General features: G+C 37.7%; 1 protein-coding gene across 3 annotated transcripts in view; it reads right to left on the bottom strand.

Annotated features, from left to right (window-relative positions):
* Positions 1-18294, bottom strand: part of GABRG2 (gamma-aminobutyric acid type A receptor subunit gamma2) — a 71799-nt gene that overhangs the window by 38522 nt on the left and 14983 nt on the right. For all 3 annotated transcript variants that reach the window (XM_029998192.2, XM_029998191.2, XM_029998194.1), the window contains exons 2-5: positions 8042-8190; positions 6324-6391; positions 5120-5340; positions 651-733 (exon numbers count right to left, since the gene is read on the bottom strand). In XM_029998192.2, coding sequence (XP_029854052.1) covers positions 651-733; positions 5120-5340; positions 6324-6391; positions 8042-8190 — 521 coding nt within the window. The remainder of the gene's footprint in view (positions 1-650; positions 734-5119; positions 5341-6323; positions 6392-8041; positions 8191-18294) is intronic.

Below are 18294 nucleotides of genomic sequence, written 5' to 3' on the forward strand. Positions count from 1 at the left end.
CTTTGTTTCACAGTCATTGCTAGAATTTTAGTGTACTTTGGGGAGTAAAAATACTATTTTCTGTTTCTGGAGAAAACTGGAGAAGCATATTGCAAGTAAATTATAGATATGTTTTTCTCAAGTTACTTAGTAGTGCCTTTTACTTAATGTCACATTTTATTTTATTTATTATAAATTAAAATAGCACTTGAGATAAATTTTTCAAAAATCAGTTTTCTACTTTTGTGGACCCAATGGGATGCAATTTTACCCATCCTTCAATTATGGCCAAAAAGTCTGCAGCTGGACCAGGAATTCACACCTTGATCCGACTGCAAAATACCAAACTCTTGACTCCAACTATTGCAATAGTAAAACATCCATGCGCAGAGAGAAAGTATCAGGTCATGAGACCTTGATGCTGAAAGTAAAAATTTCTACTGTCATGCTAAGATATAGGCATAAATTAATCACATAGGACCCAGAAATTGTATCATTTTTTATATAGCATTCCTCAATTATATTTGTGAACATATCTGACTCACGTACTTGAAAATAAGGTCAAAATAAAACTGAAAACCTTTGGACTATGTCTTGTTAAGAACATGATAATTTTATAAGTGGTGTTCAGTGTGGGTCAGAAAAGGGATATTTCTAAGCATATTACTTACAGCTTGAAAATTCCAGGGGGCAGGAATGGGCATCCATTGGGAAGTTGTGTAACTGTAGCTGACACTCAGCATCAATTGTCAGCCTGAGAAGAAATAGATCAGGATATACAGAACGCACTTGAGAAGTTTGTCCTGAAAGCTACATCATGGCAAGCAAAATGAGATTCTTAATAATATGGAACCTGACTATGAAATATGCAAGTAACTTTATTTATATATATATATAAAGCAAAAGTAAACTGTTGGTATGTATGTATTACTTTGGATATTCCAAGCATAGGAAGGCATCATGGTTACTGATAAGCAGTGTTTCTTTTTTGGCTACATAGACGCTAATCATCTACTTTCTGCACTGTGTAATAGAATAAGTTATCAAAGTTATGTTCCTATGCATCTGAAACGGCAGCATTACTCAGGACTGGCAAATCCATAAGTAGATATAGAGGTCATCTCATGAGCAGTGACAAATCTCTGTGTCACAACATGCCATAATGCACTAGGGAAATGCATTTTACGTGACAAAAATTCTATTTCAGAAATGATGGATGTGAGTCCAAATTTAGACATCTGCATCCAAGACAGCCATGTAGACTACCTTCATAGCTACTGGAAAGGTGCTCTTAATTTCATTTCAAAATAAGACATTTAAATTAAATCAGAAGAAGAATGTACGGAAAGGTGTTTCTCTCCACAGAATATCAGGAGAGTCGCCGTGATAACTCAGGTGGTGTAGGTACTATAGATCAGGTAGACACATGTACTTTTAGAAATCCAAAATTAGATGAGATGTATCCTCTGATGTGCCTGCCAAAAACTCTACCATTTTTCATTCAGTCCCTTAACTGTTGCTAGCCTATACATAGCCCCAGCCCTGCCATGAGCTGCATGATACTTGGACTTTGGAAAGGAGGGATTAGGTGGGGTGAGAGAGGGGGAAAAGTAAAAGGAGAAAAAAAAAAAAAGGAGCAGAGTGACATTTGTTTGTTCAGTGAGTCTCTAGGAAAACCGTAGGTTTCTGGTCTTTGCTGATTTCTGGGTGTCCAGATGAGCAACCCTGTGAGCTGGGTTTGTCTCCTGGCTCCTGCATGTAGGTGCTGCATTCGGATGACTCCCTGAGTCTCATACTGTGGGATGCAGAGGGATACTGTGACCACTAGCCACCAAGTCAATGAAGTCAAAAGGAAACTTTTCTGCATTAAGGATTTAGCAACAAATCTAATTTCTTTTGAAACTAAGGGAAGCTCTGTTTGTGACACAGGAGAGCTGATTCTGTGTGCTAATATTATTGCCCTTTCTTTCTCTTCTCATTTCCATCATCAGTTTCATTTCAAGATAATCATAATGTGGATCAAAAAATGATTAAGTTCTTTCTTCGGTATTGCCTTTTCTCTGGTGAATACATTTAACACTATTTGGGATAGGCTCAGTTTTACTGCTGTTTTTTATTTGTTTTCTATTGTGGAATTGAGTAGCTTTCATTCCCCTGCACAAAGTACAATCCAGGCTTCAAAAATCTCCAAGCATGGAGTTTTCTGGGCAACCTGTTCCACTGTTTGACCATTCTCACTGTAAAAAAGTTTCTTCTTATGTTTAAACAGAATTTTCTGTACTTCAGTTTGTGCCCATTGCCTCCTGTCCTATCACTGGATACCACTGAGAAGATTATGTCTCTGCCTTCTTTACCCCTGCAATCCCCTGCTGCCTTTACCCCCACCCACATTAAACACGTTGATAAGATCCCCCGAGCCTTTTCTTCTCTAGGCGGAATGGTCCCAGCTCCCTCAGCCTCTCCCTGCACATCAGATGCTCCCAGCCCTTCATCATTTTAGCGGGCCTTCACTGCACTTGCTCCAGTAAGCTCATATCCCTCTAGTACTGGGGAGCCTAACACTGGACCCAGCACTCCAGATGTGTCTCACTAGTGCTGGGTGGAGGAGAAGGATCATCTCCATCACCTGCTGGCAACGGTCTTCCTAATGCAGTCCAGGGTGCTGTTTGCCTTTGCTTCAAGGGCACTTTGCTGGCTCATGGTGAATGCCCACCGGGATCCCCAGGTCTTTTTCTGCAAGGTGCTTTTCAGCTGGTCAGCCCCCACCCTGTACTGCTGCATGGGCTATTCCTCCCCTGGTTCAGGATGACGTTTTCCTTTGTTCAACTCCAGGAGATTCCTGTTGGCCCATTTCTCCAGCATGTTGCAGTCCCTCTGAGTGGTAGCAGAACTCCATGATATACCAGTCACTCCTCCCAGTTTTGTATTATCTGCAGACATGCTGAGGGTGCACTCTGTCCCCTTGTCCAGGTCATTAATGAAGATGTTAAACTGTATGGGCCTAGTACAAAACTGGGAAATACATCACTACTGACTGCTTTCCAAGTTGGCCTTCATGCCACTGACCCCAACCCTTTGAGCCTGGCAGTTCACGCATATTCAATCCATGTCAGTGTCCGCTTACTTAGCCCATACCTGATCCTCCTCCACCTAAGGTAAATCTTACTTGCTCCACTTTCCTACTGGTCTCAGGGACCTGGGATTGCTGAAGGCAGGGTTTTACCAGGAAAGACTGAGGCAAAGAAGGCATTTTGTACCTTGGCCTTTTTGGTGTCCTTTGTGACAAGGTCCCCATTCCCATTCAGCAGTGTGCCCACATTTTCCCTAGTCTTCCTTTCGCTGAGGATGTATGTGTAGAAACCCTTCTTGTTTTCATGTCCCTAGTCAGATTCAACTCCAGATGAACTTCAGCTTTTCTAACCCTGTCCCTGAGTGCTCAGACAGCATCTCTCTATTCCTCCTGAGTCACCCGTCTGTGCTTCCACCTCCAGTACATTTTCTTTTCACATTTGAGTTTTGTCAGGAGCTTTGTGTTGATCCATGCAGACTGCCTGCTAACTTTGCTTGATTTGCTGCTGGTCAAGACGGACTGTTCTTGAGCTTGGGGGGAGGTGATTCAGAAAATCAACCAGCTCTTCAGGAGCTCTCTTCTCTTTAGGACAGAATCCCAGATCTGTGATGACACTACCACATTTCACTTCTGGATTAATCCAGGTTGAATCCTTACTGGTGCTTGCTGTGATTCACTAGAACAACTAAGTATACGTTAATAACAGATAACTGTTTCTAAGTTCTACCAGACATATCTCTTTCTAGTGAGAGAAACTGAGGAGTTTGAAGAGAAAGGTAACAAAATCCAAAGAGACGGTAGTGCAGCTAAGTCCAAATTTAACATTTCAAAGGTGGACCTGGGATCTTCTTTATCAGACTGACTTTGATTTGCACTGGATTTCAATTCCGATCATTCTCTTATCTCTTCTGGCGATGCAATGTGTAATGAATGTAAAATAACTATGAAATAAAACTCCTTTTTGTAATTCAGACAGTTTCAACATTTAAAGGTTGTCTTAACCAAAGCTTCAGATCTATTCATTAAGATTATAATGAGTGTGCTTTTCTTCAAAACTTTATTTTTGGCACCCAATAAAACAGAAGCGGAAAAAATACTTTGAAAAAAATGCAGTCTAAAACTCAGATGGTCTTATGTCTAACATCTTTGATTCTGTACTCTCATTTTAAATTATAAGTTCTCTTGAAAAAATTCTGTCTTTATCTGCGTTTTACGTAGAACCAAATATTATTTCACATGTAAGAAAAAGTAAAAAAAAAGATGCACTTCGGATTTTCACATTTATGAAGTATCTTATGGACATTGGGAATATGATATTTGAGTTGTTACATATTGCATATGTATATGTTACACTTAAATGTAGGCATACGCATAACTTAATTATTGAAAAGGTGTTTTTTAAAGGTAATCTGTCTCAAAAGAAAAGATATACAAATGACTGAGAAATCTGGAAATGAGCGTATCAAATTCAGATTTATGAAAATTTTAGTGGAACAGGGCGTATCTGTAGGTTTTGGATTAAACCTTAAATGACCAACTCTGAAATGATAAACCTTATTTTCATAAGATATTTGAGGAATGAAATGCTTTTGCAGGGTGGAGCTTCATCTAGCTCAATTGTAATCAATTCAGAGTAAGAGATCTTTGATGTATATCATACCTTTTATACCATCTACTTAATTCAAGGATATTTTGACTTCATCAGCTTAACCCAATAAAAAGGTAAAAGGCAATATGGACCAAACCAGTGGCAAACAATAAAACATACCTGAAAATGAAGATGAATTACTATAACAATGCTTGTATTAATTTTAGTATAGGAACGTGACTATTGTGGAGCAAGACAGTACAATCTATAGGAAGAAAAAAAACTCTTTACTGTGCCAATATAAAATAAATCACATGCAAGTAATATCTTCTAAATATTTCCCTTTTTCAGGGTTGTATGCATAAGTAAATAGCAAACCCCAATGTTTTTTCCTTCAGGTTAATGTCAAATTACCTGGATTCACAGGACCTTTCTCTTTGGCTTTTCCTAGAGAAACTGAAATTAAAGTCAGGTATAAATACCTCAATGTGTACAGCACTCTGCCATCATTCCAGATCCTGAGCATCCTATTAGGAGTTGTTATCCAATGAGCATCTGCTTTCTTGGAATTTCGGAAAAATGTATCTGGTATCCAGATCTTCCCAACCATGTTGCTGTTTAATCTGAGCACTTTTATAGTGCTGTTGAACTTCAGACGTCTGTCATACCACGTTTGGGCGAAAAATATATCAATTGTATATTCCTGTTGTGTTAACCAGAGATACTGATGAAAACATAGCACTCAGCATTTCACATAACTCCTGATATGCTTTCCTTAATTTCATATGAAAAAAATGTGAAATACAGAAGATGATACTAGAGCTGATAAAAACAATTTTTTGTCAATTTTTGAAGGCATGGCTTACTAAAGATTATTGTTTAAAAAAATTTATTCTGTTATTTTCCCACTGACAGGTGAAACTAAGATGCAATTGAGTGGTATATGCACCTTTCTAATTTTGTGTTCCCACACCTCAAACCATGCCTGATCAGGTCAGAGAACAAATACTTATTCCCTTGGATCTAGGACAGGAAAAATTTGAGCTGACTTGGCTGCCTTTATTGCCTGTGCCCCCCAGTTAATATTAGAAGGGGTGAAGTCTCACTTTCCCTGGCACCAATGGGCAGCAAGAAGCCGTAAAGGGAATTATTGAATGGAAAAGAGCAATCTGAGATTTCTTTCTACACATGACAACTACAAGAATGAAGTAGACATTGTGCTAAGGCTAGACCACTTTTCCTCAGCTGTATGAAGATATAATTAAATTTTTCTATAGGAACTTTGGAAAGAGGAGAGGAGAGAGGATCTAGGCTTTTTTCTTTTTATCTCTTCATGGCGAGAGTGGTAATATCACTGGTGAACAGTTTTCCTTATTTTGTAGCAATCTGGAAGTTCAGTTTTATAGGAGTTAAACTGTCACAAATCACTTGAAAGTAGAGCACTTAAAAGTGTGAGGATATGTTAAAAGTGTTATTATTACTTTTTTTTCAGCATAGAGCTCAGTTTCCCTGTCTTGTAGAGATTCATAGCTCATACAGTCCTCACATCCATAATAATAATGAGATTTTTAAAATAATATAGGTATAACACAACATTAAAACTAATGGAAGCTTTGTAATGTCAAAAATGATGGAGGCTTTGTAACAAAGTGAACATTGTAGGAAAATTGGCAATCATTTACCTACCATATTGATAGCATTCACAGGCCCAATGCTATTTACGTACATGTCAGTGTGAATTACTGTCGGTTTAACTGTAAGAGAAACAAGAATCAGTAACATGAGTGAAGGTCAAAATCAACTACATGAAAGTCAAACACAGCCAAAAGATTATTATAGCACCTCTCTTGTATGGCTATGGTTGCCTCACATTTAAATGTGCATAGACAATAGGTATAAATTTGCAGCGATATCTCCAGTTTGAAATTAGTTGGAGACACTTTGAGACAAATTCCTGTATTGTTTATTCTATCAGAACAAGTTCACTTATGCTATGAGAACAAATACTGAAAACAGTTTTGTTACCTTAAAATGAGTAATATCTGACTGAGAGTATGTATATTTTGTGTCAGGTGATAGCAATACATCTGACAAAACACTGTCAGTGAAAGCAAACTTATCCTTCTTATGATGTCTTGCATCACCCATTTTACATTATAATGCCAAATGCAACATGACTGCTGTTGCCTGCAGAGAATGCTGTAAGTAACAATTTCATGAGCCCAAAGTAAAAGTAATACTCAAGGCTTTAAAATAGGAATGAAAAACAGTTGTTAGATTAATTTATTTTGAAATTACTCTATTGTAGCTTTATTATTCTTATACACCTTGATTAAAACATGATTTTTTTTTTTCTCCCCAGATGCTTTTATGAATGCTTAATTCCTTTCTGTTCTCTAAAGTCTTGGACTGGGAGAATAAGACAAATTCCTCTGCTAATTTACACTATATACATACATTGAAGGTTAAATACTCATGTTATCCCTCACTGTGAAAAATTCCTTAGTTTATAAGCCTCTATAAACTTGTTAGAAACAGCTTCCTTCATTAACCTTGCTGCTCTCTGCTTGCCTCATCCATGAATTCTCTTTGCGTTTTTCTATAATCTTATTACTGCTGTATCCTCTTCTACAGAGGTATTGTCTGCCTGTTCTGTGCCCACATGGGGCCTTCTCAAACTGACTCAGGGAGTCAGCAACTCAGGAAGATTTATTTCTTTGAGCTCCCTCAGTAATCAGTGGAGAGGAAGATTCCTGCAAAAGGTGATTCAGTCAAATAAGACTTCCATTATGACTCCAAGCTTGGGTCTATATACTTATATTGGCTGTGGGGGAAATCTAGGGAGGTTGGCCTTACTTGACTGCAGTTATCTTTTGTGAATCTCTTCCTCTGTGCTCCATTCCCCGGTCGCTTCTTGCCCTGCTGTGCAAGTGAGGGCCCGTGCCACATCAGTCAGTGCAGACCTGCTGCTGTTAGAGGCTCTGTCTGTGTCCATCACATCATGCAATGATCAGGCTGTGCTATCCTCATTTTGGCCTTCCTTTCCAATGTATTATTTGTGATTCTCTAACACTCTCACTTAGATACACAAAGAAGATAAAAACTTGCTTTCTCATACCCCAAAAGTTAAATTCCAAACATCCTATGCAGGTGCATCATTACAAGCAGCCTAATTCAGCAAATCACAACAGTCTTATTAGATGTCTCAGGATGGATTTAGCAATCTTAATTTATGTCAGCTTCCAAAATCATGACTACTTTCTGCCACTGATGGTTTACTACATTTTATTTTGTTTTCATAACTACTCTGAATGGATTCTGCTTCCTGTGTAGTGTAATAAGGTATGAAAGTTCTTTCTCTTCACTGCTTAATCAAAAGTGGTCTAAAAAGGAAACCAACATACCTCCTATGTCAGGTCTCAGCTTGTTGTCATATCCTTCCAGCAAACCATTTAAAATAAGAGTGACATCACTCTCATGGACTTTGGGAGTCAAAACCCAAGTCTTATTTGAAGTGTAATCTTCATAATCATCATCTCCTTTTTGGGTAGAACTGTTAAAGAAATAAAAATGAAGAAATGGAAAGCCCTGAAAAATATGAATTTGTAGGCAGCGTCTTCAGAGACAATACACAGATAATTCAGGTTTTAATAGTACTGTACAAAACATTGAAAAATTGCCTGCTTTCTAAAAGGAGACTTACAATAAAGATGTCGCATAACAGTTGAGGTTACAGTTCACTTTAGCAACATTTCCTTTTAGTACAGTTGAGATCATATTCTGTCTATTTGAAGGAACATCAGTGCTTATCACCTTTGGCATGCCTATTTTTTCTCTCACTGACTCAGGTGGGACCTGTTATGAAACAAATCTAATTGTCACTTAGCTTATGCAACTCTCCACCAAAATGTCACTCAGTATGTACACAGTATTGTTGCATTACTTCTCTTTGAGAGAACAATTTGATGCAACACATTACTGACAAGACCAATAATTTGATTCATTCAAACAAACTGTCACACAGCTTTTCTCCACTCTGATGAACTTGAGCTTATTGTGCACTTGGAAAGTTCAGCACAAATTTTTGCCAATGGTTTTCATTTTCACTTTTACTAACCAGAATCCAGAGATGATAAAAAGTCTGACGACCATTTTTTTCTGCTACTGAGCAATATGACAGCAGATCTAGTATAATTCAACCTGCTTACCACAGTAAAAAAGGCAAGTTAGGAGTCAGAAATGTGTAGACTAGCCTTAATGTATGTTTTGTTTTCTTAAAATCTCTGCCTCCAGTTTTAGAGGAGAACACAGAAACTACTTTAGAATATGACATCATCAGATATTTTCATTTCAGAATGTCAGTGGTAATCAGCTGAATGGTGCTAGGCAACTGTAAGTTTTTTGCATAATATGCCAGTGCCCTTCTTTCCTGACCTGCTTCTGTGACAAAGTTTGAACACTGCTGGTTATGAAAAATCTTGATGATACTACAAATGTCTTAAGCCAGTGGGGGGAGTTTGGATACGAATGGGTCAAAAGCAGGAAATTTAATTATTTTCCTGTTTCAGCCAGAATCTGTACAGAAGTGGGAAAGAGCACAGAGAAGTAGATTCTTATGGGGGCTGGAACTCATGCTTGGCACACAAGATTGAAAGCAGACACAGCTGACCATGGTGATGGGGGCAATAGTGAAGGGATGACCAGTCCCAGAGTCTCAGAGAGCTGTTCTGTTAAGACAGATCTTCGCTCAGCTGAGGTCTTGCCCACTCCTCCCTATAGTGCTATCCTGCTGCATCCTGCTTATACCTACGCAGAGCGGATGGCCTGAAGGCTTTCCCGTGTTGGGCATTTGGGAGCTGTAAGCCAACTGCACAAATACAACTTAACTACAAAAGAGGCTTTAGCTTCTTTCTTCCCTATGGGCACAGCCGAACAGGAAAGAGCCACAGCACATCTATGCTTCTCTGCTTCCCAGGAGGTGCTGAAGATACAGTGAAATTTGAAGCAGCCTGACACTGTGCATAGGGCTGTAGCAACTAGGAATGCATAACATGCACAAAAGAGCCAGTCTTGCATTGCATTGAATTGGGCTTGGAAGCTGCTAGTGAAGCTACGTTAATCTGTGCCTTCATTACATGTACTGAGTACCACTGACTGCAGCCTCCACCTAACCCACTCTGCGCCAGGGATACTCATCTGGGAGCTTCAGCTTCTGAGATAAAGAATAGGCAACCCAACCTCCTCCCTTTGGCTACAGAGGCCTTAACCTGTAGTGTTTTACTGGCAATCAAAAGCAGAGTCTTAATTGGCAATGTGCTACATAGTATTCTGCTGGTACTGACAAACAGGCCAGGATAATTAAATTGGTGGGGGAAATTTGTTTATTCAGCTGTCTGGAGTTCAAAGATCTAATTGTAATTCAAAGGAACATAACTGAAGCAAGGTTCTCCCTCCTGGAGGAAGGGAAATGAAATCCTTCTAAATAAAGTCTTTGCAGAGAGAAGGCACAAGATTATATGTTTTCAGTCTGTGCAGAGTGAATGAAAAAAACCTAAATTTGTGTATAAAAAGCCATACTCCTGTTTTATAACCAATTAAATATCTGTTCTCCAAAAAGAATAGTTTTTCTGAATGGAAAAGAAAAAGTGAATCAAATGCATTCTTTCACAAAGGCAATGTGTTCCTGAATATTAATGTGATGAGAAAGCTTCAAAAGTCAAACAGCTGGTTAGTAGAGTCTGGTGTACTGGACAGTGCAACATTAGAAGATGAAAAAGTATGTTTGCCTGGGATTTGTCTCAAATCTAGAACAACCTTATTGAACAGCAGCCCCTAGTCACTAAAATTTCCATTCCTTTTCGTAATTATTTGTAGGAAAGAAATAGCTATTTGTTTGCTCATCTGCCATTTCAAGCCATTTTGGCACTCCAGATCTCAAAAAAGAGCAAATGCTTTATGAGATTAGTGTGAGAGAGAGGAGAGGGAACGCAGCCAGTGTAACTAGGGAAAAAGGCCACTGAATTCCAGCTTTTATCTGAATTCCAAGTGGATCATAAGTTAGCATGGGTATCCAATTGTCTAAATGTCTGTCTGTGTAAAACTGCATACCAGCCAGAACAATCAGAGGTGCATCTCTATCCAGATAAGCAGGGCTTTAGTTGTGTAATGCCATTAATACTAATGAAGGTTATAATGACGAAGTCCTCTTCATCTCTGTAAGACTTTCAGATCAGTCCTCCTGATGACATGGCCTAAATTTTGCAAGTGCTTTTAACATCCAGAACAAATTCGATAAAGCCCAGATTGTACCCAAATGCATATTAAAATCTGTTTCTATTTTTATGACTGCTAGAAGTTTTCAAATCTAGCAATATAGGTATGCAGAGAGACACGTATTTACCTATTTGCAGATAACAGTATAATTTTTTGAAAGTTAATATTTCAGACACTGAAACAAAAATCTCACTGTTTGAGATATTTCCTCTTCTGACACTAATGCCATCACAAGTTGGTGCAAGACTGCTCTACATAAATCCTGTTTTCCTATTTGGAAGAGAGATGTCTTAAGAGGGTGAGAACCCAAACTTGAAACTTCAAGTCATAGAGTAATTAAAGTTAGAAGGTGCTTTTGGAGGTCACCTGATCCAATCCCTGCTCAGTTTGCCAGCTAAGCATGTGTGAGATAGCTATGATTACAATTACTTACGTGCATATATATATATATATATATATAACCATGAGTGTGCCTAACATTCAGAGGGGCTCATTGTATGTGTCAAATTACTTGAAATACATATTTGCAAATTAGATAGAGGGCAGAAATCACTACATTCTAATAAGCATTTATTAATTTAGATCAGAAAGTGCATTAATTTGGACTACAGGAATATTTGTGGGGGCAAGATTGAGCCATATTTTTTTAATTTTTTTAATAAAATGTGCAAAGATCTATGAACTGGTACACTACAATTACATACAAACCTCATTCTGCCAATGAGGTTTTTACCATGGCAGGGGCTAAAAAGTTTTAACTCATGTTTCTTATTTACCTCACTATAAAATATACATACTAATCCTAATTCTGCATTAAAGAAGTTGTTACTTGATATATAACACTTAGATAGCTCTTTCAAGTGCTCATTGGTGAGGTGTAACTTTAGCACAAACTGAGATTACACAAGCTAAATGTTCAGGACTGGATTCTCCAGATCTTTGCTAGTGCACATCATCAGTAAGTTTTTTGCAATACCATCTGGGCAACATTTAATCATTCATGCAGCAAGTGTAACCTCTGTGGGCAGAGGTACCTACTGCAGGTAGAACTGGGTTCACCAACCAAGGGATAAAGAACTAATGAAAAGATGCTCTATTTCATTGGCATAACCTCTTTTACAGACCCCTTAGTACTAAAGCCATTATTTCTATACTGGAAATATGTTGGAATAGTAGCAGATTAGTTCAATCAGTCCCAGAGGATATCTCTGCTGAGAAATCACTGATGCGTTAGGAAGATATTTTTTTTCTGTCTTCTTTTCTGAACCTTATCCAGAAGACACAGCAAAGCCCATTAGTCAAAGGTTTTGTTGATGTGCTGATACGCTATTCTCTTAGCAGTCCATAATCACACAAGTCTATATTACATTTTGGGAATCCATTCCTCTTTTTAATAGATTCAGTATGATTTCTTTTTTGCTTTCATTTCGATGGAAGTAAGATTGATACCTACATAAAAGTGATCATCACTTTAGTAAAATTTAACAAATACTTATATTAATGGTGTTTAGCTGTCTTACATTATTATCCTTTCAAGCCCTTTGGCTTAAATTCTTTAGTTCAAAATTCAAAATAAAGGGTGGATTATCTATTTCAAAACTACTGGGTTTTAGTTAATTGCTAACATAAAGTCAGCATTATAACTTCTGATGCTCTCTGCTGTTCCGTGACATCTCTATATCAGAGACACTCTAATGTAACTTCCAGAAGAATCATACATAGCATTTCTTGGCAAGACACTACCATATGTTCGTAAAGATACACTATACATTATTTAAAATCACAGACAGCAGCAATAATTTTTCAGTCTAAACTGAGGGACAGATTGGGCACATCTTATTTCATTAGTGAGCAATAACTCACAAAGGATATCCCTTTGGAATAAGGTAAATATTTCCTAATCCACAGGAACATGATTTTCACAACTTGTTACAAGCAGTAGAAGGGAAATTATACTCTTCCCTGATGCAAAAACCTGCCATGACTGCTCAGTCTTGCAACATGCAGAGGTGAGGTCATATATTTAACTGGTCAAAATCTCTATAATTCTAGTGACTTTAAATAAGATATGCCAATTTATACCTGCTGTGGCTCTGTCCTTTAACTTTTCTAAATACAGAAAATGAATTTTAACTATGTCCAAGTGTTCTATTAAGAAACTTCACACAAGAATCAATTATCCCTGCTGGAATCTGCCTGCTATTGCATTGCTGTTTACAAGCAGAATCAGAGTAGCCACAAAGTGCCTAAAGAAAAAGAACTGTAGCAGTGCTGAATAGCCAACAACTAATTAGTTTACCTCTAATTAAAAACTTAAGTTTATATGTCAAAAAAATCTGACCAATTTAATCTTTTATACCAAGTAGGCTATAGAAGCTACAGAGCCTACAACAAAGATTTAATAAACTATTCACACATACAGTGACTCTTCCACTTAAAGCACCAGTATTTTCTACCTCTCAGTGAAGGACTGGAACAAGGCTTGCTATTTTACCTAACAACACCACTGTTTAACTTAATGAATAGTCACGCTAAATTAATTCTCTGATGTGCATAAAAAATTACCCTAATCTATAGGTCATACATTGTTCAAGATGGTAATATGGTCACTGTGAGGGAAGGACATATTCCAAGTTCCCACTGTGGATACAGAGATGCTGTTTGCGGATGTGACATATGAGTATATAGAGAATAGCATATTTGCAGGAGATTACAGTGGAAAACTAACTGTATCTATATTCTCTCTTGTTAACTGCCAATCATTTTTTAAGTAAAGCTATGTTAATTGCAGTAGAAAATGTTTTCACAAAGCTTTATGCTGAATTCTCTCTCCCTGTTCAGGTTTCTATTCTGTCCATTTACATTGTTTAAATCCTAAGACTTGTGCCCAGGACCGTGCTCCTATCTTTGCCATAAAAACCGTATCTATTTTCTCTTTTATTACTAAATGCTCATCACAATACCCAACCTTCACTTTCCTCAGGATTGCAAATCATGTAATGTGAAGATTAATCTCTTCCCAAATCAATTCCCACATCAGAGACGGAAACTCAGAACAATGCTTTGCTTAGAGAGGAAAAGAGGAGATCCGGTCAGTTATCAGAAGTTCCATAAAAGGAAACGGGAGACTGTGTTGAGAGATTTGGGCTAAGAAATCACAAAGAAAGTCTCCTGTTGTCCTGCTCCCTCCACCTAGAGCTCTGGTGCTGGTGAGACTGCAATTCTGGTGCCTCGGTGGAGCTTTGCTCTAGAAGAGCCTGAAATACCAGAATCACAGTGTTTCCAGAAGAACTTGTTTCAGATTTGGCCACTAGGGAGTACTAGCTGTATTTTGGCTACTTGATGTAGTCTTGTAGCGAGGGAGGGTGAGGAAGTTCACAAGGAGAGAGAAAATAGCTTTCACCTCTACTTAATGGCTTGGGTAGGTTGGATTTTAGGTAGGTCACCTGTAGAAGACAGTTTCTTTCCTAAACAACTGCTACTGCTACAGCTATCATTCCATGAACAATTCAATTCGTGTAAAGTATTTAAAAACTTGTCATGAAATGATCACTGCTTAAATACAAACAAAGCTGAGTTTTTCTGTCATTCCTAAGTCACAGAGGTACTGAAGTGTACAAGAAAAAAATTATGAAAATAATACTACAATTCTCATAAATAAATTGCTACAGCTGAAACACTAAGATTAAGTAGGGACTGAGCACACAAGTCTCAAAATGATTACTCAAGACCCAGAAATCACTAGAGTAGCACAGATGAGTACTCCCAGCAGATGACTTTTCAGTCAACTTCACAGTACATGAAGGCCCTGATTGCCAGCAATCACACAGTCATTTCTGAAAACTGTGCCTACATTGAGATTTAAAGGCTGGCCAGATTCCTGTGAACATTTACACTGTTTTCCACTGAATTAGATGATACCTGGCAATACAGCACCTAAGTATCGTGCTGTGGATTTTACAGGCCGCCTTCTAGTTATTCAGCAGCTCACAGTATCCTCACTGGTACTTGTCAGCCATTTTGAGTAAAGCAGTCCAATTCTTAAACCTCTTCACAGACTTATAAAATATTACATGGTAATGATGTTTTTGTATTAGTCATTATAAAACTGTCAATCATAGCAGGCTGGTTTATCTTACAGTCATTCTACACCTTCCCAAAGACACACACTCACATTAGCTACTGCACCTTATCACATTATAAATTTTAGCCCTTCATAGTTATAGCTAAAGCATCTACTTTCCATATTTGCAGATTCAGCTGAATGTGGCTACAGCAAGTGTTCACACAGAAAGGTTAAAAATGAAAAATTTAACTTGGTTTAAGTTTTGTTTCCTTCCTGTAAGTTTGTGAAAACCCTTTTTTAAAAAGCCCTTTGGAGTGCATTTATTGAGAGTCTGTTTTCTAGTTCACTGTACTGAAAAATTGCAGTGCAATTTTTGCATTGCACAACTGATTGGATTCAAGTTGTAAGTGAGCATGAGGATTATTGTCCCTTTTTAAATATTCCTTGTACCAACAAAATGGGCTCATGGCCAGTCTTCACCAAAATTACCAGAAACAGGGACCTGTGTTAGCAGTCCTGGCAAAGAACCAAAAGCTGAAATGTAGCACCCACTCTAGAATCAGTTTCTCCAGCAGAAAGTTGAGGCACATTGGTTAAATAAGTTGATAAAGGATTTCCATTTTCAGATCTATCAGAACAGGCCAATGTAATTGACCAAAACTGAATTACACCACAATATAAAACTTGTGGACAAGGAAACGAAATATATGGTACCCCCAGGGAAGGCAGCAAAATGTAGAGGGATGAAAGAAACTTGTATAGCCAGTAAGAAACAAGAGAGATAATTATAGAAACAAGCACACATCATTCATTTTGAACAGTCTGAGCTTGAAGTGCAGCATTTATACTTATGAGAACTCTGGAGGAGTCTAAGATGTGATCAGATGATTCAGATAAGCCTCCATAACTTAAGATGATTAAGATTCAAATTTTTCTGAGCTGGAATTTTGTATGAATATGTTTTCTTACATTTTATTTACTGGAATGTATATAATCTATTCACCTATCTCTTTACTGCGTTTATGGCTACTAATTTTAGTGGCAAGTGAAGAAAAGCATTAGATGGAAACAAACAGAAAAGAGAGAAATAGGTTCAGATATTCTTCTGCATCATAGGGTTAGCTTGAGTTGATCTTCTACTTTATTTGAAATTAGCTAGCAATATCTAATTGTAAAAGGTGTAACCTTGGAGTTATGTAAACCTAAGAAGGTTATTTTTTAGTTTACCTTCCTCTCCCCTCCCCTTTTATCCCCTTCTCTCATCTTTTTTTGTTTCTTTTAAAACTGTTCTATGCATCTCTGCATGTGAAGTCTAAGGCACTTGGAGCATGATTTTTGCCTGTTGCTATTACTCAGCTCCTGTAGATTTCTGCTATAGCTGAGAGAGCTCCAGAGGAGGAGTGAAGTTAATGGCCGTTACTGAAACATGATCTGACTAGGTCTTTTTTAGTGTGAACTCTCTTTATTTTTTCTGGCTGTGTTTTATTGTATGTAATTGTCATCTGTTCCTATTATATGTAATTTCTCTTCCCCAATAAGGTACATTGCTTTTAGAAAAGATTGTTCTAAAATCTCACTATAAATTAACAAGAGGAGCAAAAAGCTTAATTCTGTTCTCAGTGAGTAAGATTAGGAAAACATGGATGCCCTCCGGGCATCTATTTAAACAACATTAGCTCAAAACCCCCAATCCTATTGCTCAATTAGTTTTGAAAAATGAAAGAATAAAGATTCTTGTTCTGTAATACCCTATGAGGTACTCATATTCATGGCTTTTCAGAATACTTGCACAACTTTTTTCTATATTTTGTCAGCATGGTAATTTCACCCAGAAGGAAGTCACTTCTGGAATCAATAATTCATGATGTAGTCATCTTCACATCACTATCTGTCAATGTTTAAAAACAAACATGTGAGGTGCTAGAAATGTCAGCAGTTTTGCTTATTGAGTAATCCTCCTGAGCATTTTTTTGAGATTTAGAACACCTTTTTTTTGTCTACAGATGTGAGCTTTAAAATTCAATTTAAACTGAATATAAATGCTCATTAGAATTAAATCTGTCAGGGAATGTTTTCATTTTTGTCTTCTATGTCTCAGTACACAGCAAAACACTATAATGTGGTGTTCCCAGTGTTGGGCTGGGAGTCAGGAACATTGAATGCTTACCCTAGTTAAAGGGCTAGTGTCCTACTTGTTATGATAAGCCAAGTTATATCATCTCTACATGTAAGCGTAAACCATTTTTACACGATAAATAGGCACATAAATGTGCCTTATTATTTGTGTTTTGTGAAGACTAGACATGAAGGTAAACCATCTCATTATGGAGGAAGAACAATCACTAACCATCCCTTAGGAAATGACATTGCATTGCTGGGAATCATGCTTCCATCGCACTTGTCAGCAACCTTATAGCCCATATCTTTTGTAAACCAAGTGGGTCAGGTAAACCCTGAATGATTAGGGAGCCAGTCAAAAATAAATTTATAACCGCTATAGGTTTATTCTGAATATATTCTTAATTCTCACTACTTTCAGATAATAGAGGTTTCATTACTGAACTGTTTATTAGATAGAAATGTGTCTTGAAGAAAGACCTGAATGAACAGAAAATAGCTGCTTGATACACATGTCTTTAATTAACTCATCTTGAAGCTAACTCATTCACAAAATGAGTGTAAGCAAATGGTGAAAATTAAACTGATTTTTGTTGGTTTTTTTTAAACAATGCTTCTCATTTAACTTCATTTTTAATGCATGGTAACCAATAGTAACCCATGTGTTCCCACATAAACCAACTTATATCATGCAAGACGCTGTTTGCACTCATGCTCATAAAACAGACTGTGCAGGGGTGGATGTGGAATTTAGCTCTGATAACAGGGTAGTTGTGTGATACATTAAGAATATAAGTGGCAAGCTAATGTCTCTGTGTCAGATGAGTAGGAAAATTGTCAACAAGTGTGCCTGAAATTCCCCTATGGAATTTATTTATTTTGGTGAAATGGCCTGAGTTGCTTTTGTTGTGGAATTCTGATGGACTTTCCTTGGTGCTTGGTACTATTGGGTTGGCTTCATGTCAGGGTCTCCTTAATTCTGTGAGGCATACGAACACCCTAAGCTTCTGGATAAGGATCATTAGCACCTCTGCTGTAATAAGCACCTCGGCAGAGTTATTCAGTGGCATATATGTCACCCTATGCCTGTACCCCTCTATGCTGCGTCCTGTGTGCACTTCTCAAGGCCCCTGCTGTCGCACTAGGCTTGTATTTCTCCGCACTACATAACTATGTAAATAACTCATTCTTCGTAGAGCC

This window comes from Aquila chrysaetos, chromosome 22, assembly GCF_900496995.4.
Source record: "Aquila chrysaetos chrysaetos chromosome 22, bAquChr1.4, whole genome shotgun sequence".
Taxonomy (NCBI): Eukaryota; Metazoa; Chordata; class Aves; order Accipitriformes; family Accipitridae; genus Aquila; species Aquila chrysaetos.